General features: G+C 42.4%; 1 protein-coding gene across 1 annotated transcript; it reads right to left on the bottom strand.

The window, feature by feature from the left end:
* Window positions 1-2,072: 2,072 nt before the first annotated feature.
* On the bottom strand, window positions 2,073-5,329 carry LOC311374607 (SET domain-containing protein 9-like). Its single transcript, XM_084490414.1, has 7 exons — window positions 5,164-5,329; window positions 4,399-4,568; window positions 3,861-4,010; window positions 3,645-3,768; window positions 3,027-3,139; window positions 2,573-2,678; window positions 2,073-2,355 (listed from the first exon to the last, which is right to left on the bottom strand). Exons 1-7 carry the CDS (start codon window positions 5,298-5,300, stop codon window positions 2,265-2,267), a joined length of 891 nt encoding a protein of 296 aa, XP_084346540.1. The 5' UTR covers window positions 5,301-5,329; the 3' UTR covers window positions 2,073-2,264.

The raw sequence follows: 5,329 nt of genomic DNA, 5'->3' as shown, positions 1-5,329 counted from the left end.
GACGGCCTACGCCAGTACGACAAGTTCACCATCGCAGAGCCCCGCACCCGCTACAAGATCTACGTAGGCGCTTACAGCGGGACCGCTGGTGGGTGAACCCTTTAACAAAATAAGAGTCCCCATGGTCATCGTAGTCTAAGATAACATCTATGGAAATATCAATATTTAAAAGTCTAGGGATCTGTCTTTGGGTTGAACTTTGGCTCCATCGACACTACGTTTAATAATCCTATGTGTTCACCAGTGACTCCCTGACCTACCACCACGGGCGCCCCTTCTCCACCTACGACAACGATAACGACGCCGCCGTTACAAACTGTGCGTTGTCCTACAAGGGGCCTTTTGGTACAAAAACTGTCATCGCGTCAACCTAATGGGGAAATACGGCGACGAAAGTCATAGTAAGGTATGTATGGAAAACAAATACACACTAGAAATGTCCAGCTTTTCCAAGAAAAGGGAAAACTTTTTTTTGCAGGAGCCTTCAGCCTAGAGGAGATTGTTTTAGTGAGGTCATTTTATCAACAACGATTGTTTGTGTTAAATCAGCACAAATAAACAAAGTAACATTACAACATGTGTGTGGGGGGGGGGGGGGGAGGGGTGGCGCGCGAATGAGTGTGTGTGGATGATATTTGGAGGATGTTAAGTTCCACGTTGTTTCAACAGGGGATCAACTGGTTCCATTGGAAAGGACACGAGCACTCCATTCAGTTTGCAGAGATGAAGATGAGACCGGTCAACTTTAGTAATTTGAAACCAGACGCAAAAGATCATAGATTTCTGAACCCAGCCCAAACCCCCAACTACCGTTGTTAAAGGCAGGGTAGGCAATTTGGGGAAACCAGGCAGATTAAACTCTATTTTTTGTAGTGTAAAACATAATAAATCCCACCCCTCCTTAAGGCCTCCCTCCAAAGCCACCCCCCAAAAACATGTGACTAGCTTTAGATTGATTGCTGTCAGGGTGCCAAGATAATTTCCAGAGATACAACACAAAATGCTTCTATAATAAATTGCCTAACCTACCTTTAACTGCGGTTGAAGTCAAGTATTTTTTATTTGAATCTACTACGTAAAATGACATTAATATCGGTAAATATAAGAGAATCTGTGCTGGATGTGATGCTGGCTATAGTGACTATTCTATTGGAAAATAAGAACCCCCTGATAACAAATACATTGTGTTGATAATGTGCCATAGATTAGAGAATATAAAGACCTGATTAGACACTGTAATATTGTGCATGACTGTTTTTTATGTTGACAATTTGAATTGAATTCCATGAGAAAGATTCCCGCAAACTGCCAAATATGGAAAGAAAGACAAGATAAACTTTAACCTAAAAATAATATATATTCACACTGTACACACACATCTGAAAGGGTTAACAGGAAAGTGTTGAGTGAGTATGAACCATACCAGTCACTGTGTTAGCGGAACATGTTAGAATAACATTGTAAATGTCATAACACCACCTGGTGGACACATTTACAGTATAGAAAGTGTTCGACACGCCATGAGACGTTCTAAGCATGGGTGGTCCCAGTGGGAATCGAACCGCTAACCCTGGCAGGGTTCAAGCCATGCGCTACCAGACAGGCACCCGTGTGGGTGGTTTCCTATTGAAATGTACATTTTACACTTGACTCCGTCTTTAGCAGGCCTACTTGGAACGACTATTTAAACCACAAATAATTCATTTGGATGACTTTGAAGGAAGATGATGGAACAGAAGATGTTGCTTGTTGAATATTTTGACATGTTGTCATACTATGTGTTTACTGTTGAACCAGGAGAGCCGTCTCTGGAGATGAAGATTTAGAAAAGTCCATAAAACGGCTGGTTTAAATTAAGTTTTGTTTGTTTTAACTTGATGAAAATGTATGTTTCTCGCTAATTAAATAACCTTAAATATATTAAGTATCTTTGTAAATTGTTGTCTGTCATTCTTTTAAGTTAATTAGTGTGTGAATGTGTTGTTTGTCTTGGAACACAACCATACAAAAAACAACAAATGCATGACTCATGTTTTATTTCAGCTGTCATTACATACCTAAAATATATAATATATAAATACGAAAATATATATAAAAGCACATTATTTAGATGGTCAGTATTGAGCATTGTTCCTCCCGTCAATCCTGGACAAAGGCCTAAAGTGCAGTGGCGGACTTGAGTTGCTGCCCTCTTGTGGGCAGTAATTGTAATTGTTTATTACAAATACCGGTTGTTGAACTAATGTCCAAGACCATCAGTTGGACTACGAGTCCACAATGGTGTAATAGTTAGAGAAGAGCTCTTCACCAGGGCTGATATCTCTTAGAGATACAAGGACGATACATCTTATAGGCCTGGAGAGGAAAAACACAAAATCGTAATCATTCAGTATGCCATTCAACCCCTATATCAAACCTCATAAGTAAAATATCTACTCAACGTTAGTCGATAATTATGTCAAATGTCCCCAATTAATGTTTTTTTTTGTAAGGTGCGGAGAAGAAATATCAATACAATAATGTATCAAGCATTTTTTTCAAATTGTTTTGGGATTTTGAATTTAAATCTCACCTCTGTGTTTCATGACTGTACTTGACGTTGGGAAGATACTGATGGAGTTCAAGAGGAAACAGTCTAGGGACGTCGTACTCCTGGTAGCAGACATTAGCAGGAGAGACTGCAGGGGTTCACAGAGAACATTGCATTAATTATACCATATAAAAGAAATGTGTGCAGACTTTAGAGTGTGTTTGATAAAATAACCAGCTATACATACTGTGTGGCCGTGCTACCATTATCTTTCTGCCTCTTTGAGATTGTTTCCTAGTGAAACTGAGATTGTTATCTACTATTGAGACACAAAATATAAACTCTGCTCATATGTGTAATATGTGTGAACACCAAACATGCTCTTGTTTGTGTGTACTTCTGGGTAGGAGCACATGAGCACCTGACCCCCAGTAGAAGTAGCATCATCATGATTCGTTCTGTTTAATTCAGAACGACAGTCAGAACCTGGACGTACCGTTGCAGTTGTTGACGTATTGACCAATAGCCAGTGGGTTCTTTGGAGTGGCTGTCAGCCAGCTGAAGTCACTTAACCTGTACGGGCCAAGCATGTCTCTTCTGCTGCATGACCTACACAATGACACAAAACACATCAAGAGCATACACCAGCCACACTACACGTCATTCACACCCTGGAGTTCTCGCGAGAGCACAATTTGAGTCACTCTGGGAACGAGCAATATACTCACTCCCCGATTCCCCTGGCCCAGAACATTAACCAATCACATCGGTGTATCTGATATAGGCGGGCCAAAAGCGCTGCTGTTTTACCGACCGGATACGGCAAGAGTCTTATCTATTGGTTAGCTCCGCTGGTCTGGATATGTCACCCCTTGTATTCTTCTGATTGGTCGTAGTGTTATCCAATTGCGTGCATTGATATTATTAAATGCATGCTTGGTGCCGCCCCTCGAGTTGGACCATTTTCATTACTCGTTGCCAGACCCTACAGCTTTGTAGATGTGGCTCTGGATTCCAGGCTACATCATTCAACACAACGATGCAATACATTTCAGGAAACATCACGTTTTAAGGAAATTACCAAGCCATTGATAAATCAAGGAATCGTACTAACTTGTACACCAGTTTTGAAATCCCTCTATCGTTACCGTCCACCAGGACACCGTCGATGCATCGGAACACAAAAGGGTTTCTGAGCGACTGGAAGAAGACGGGCTCGTACGCCTCGTAGACGGTGCCTGGTGAGGGGGCGGTCGGAGAAGACAGACGTGTCGCTGTGAAACTAGTAATGTGATTAATGATCCAGTGAGTATGAGGCAGTGACATTCACCTGGATACATGGCCACCACCGTGCCCTTGGGAACCCGCCCTTTGGTGACGAAGACCCCGACCCCTGCCAGCGGGACTGAGCTGGGTCTGCGGTGGACGCAGAAACCCATGCTTTGAAACATCAAATCATCACTCTCAGCCTCCCGCCTGCCTGAAGGACACAAATGAAAGGACGGGCGATGTAACGTGCATATTATCATAAAATGTACAATACAAAGTGGTCAAATCTAAAATATTGCGTGACATTGCTAGAGCCCTGCCGTGAAGGAGAGTAATATATGGTTTAACGTATTGAAGTTAATCCATTCTGCAAAGTTAAGGAGTTTCATTCATTTTAAATGAAGTGCCGTCTCTTTAAGCGGGGCCGACTGGGCTTCCTAAGTAAGTAATCAAAGTGCTCCATAGTCTCTGGATCATAAACAACACCACCACCGCCTTAACAGCTACACATAAACAAGTGCTAGACACATCCACAGGGGAAGATAAACACGTCCATAGGAGCAGCAACATAAACTCCTAAGAGAAGCGTTCAGCCTTACCGTCATGCAGCTCCCTGGCGTCATTACTTTGAGAAGCGTCTTTCAGGCTCTGGTTCCCATCTGCTCCGTCTCTTTCCAGCAGGGCCCCAAAGAGTCTCAGCAGAATCCCAGAGACCACCTCATCGTGGATGGGCTTGTCTTGAATACTCTTTGTTACATGCCGCAGAGACCTAAGAAAAGCACCGCAACACACACACACACACACACACACAGTAGGTGGTAACCCATACGTCGAAAAATACCACTTGTTAGATAAAGTAGACGAAGAAGGAGAAAACAAGATGTATCAACATAATATCACTGCCCTGGTACCTATGTACCAGGAAAAATGCTGGTACATAGGTCATTTCACGAATCGAGACTACATAGGAAATGTTTAAAATAACATTGTAGTTACTATGGCATGAGAAGGTGTCCTGTGTGTTCATACGGAGCACAGGGTCATATTGGGTAAATTCAAAGTTATGGTTAGTTCTAGAGAAGGATAATTAATAAATGATCATGTTGTTATGTTGTGCCTGTATGTCCCTCTAGTCCCCAGTAGAGGGTGATGTAGTTCAAGTATCTTATATGTCCAGCATCGAGGATTATAGGACAGACGGCGATGTAACCGATGTCCGGGAGACTAAAATAAATCCGGTCTGAATTTCGAGTAATAAGAGTGTATATAAATTAATAAAACGCCTCAACAAGACAGACCAGGCGGTTGAGAAGACAGGGACCTCCTCGTTTACAGATGAGTCCAAGCGGATCTGAATCACTCACCCCTCGTTTCTGCGGAGATTGAGCGCAATCCAGGGAACAAATCTGTGTCGGTAGTTTCTCCATTTGTTCTGAATTTTAGTCAATGCAGCACGAATCATGACATTCGACTCAATTGGAGATAACCGATAGTAACACATTCATGTGGGGCTTTCAGTTTAACTTTGCA

This window comes from Micromesistius poutassou, assembly GCF_964030765.1.
Source record: "Micromesistius poutassou genome assembly, contig: SCAFFOLD_5273, whole genome shotgun sequence".
Classification (NCBI taxonomy): Eukaryota; Metazoa; Chordata; class Actinopteri; order Gadiformes; family Gadidae; genus Micromesistius; species Micromesistius poutassou.
Note: the sequence above shows the minus strand (reverse complement) of the source record. Positions and strands in the feature narration are given on the sequence as shown.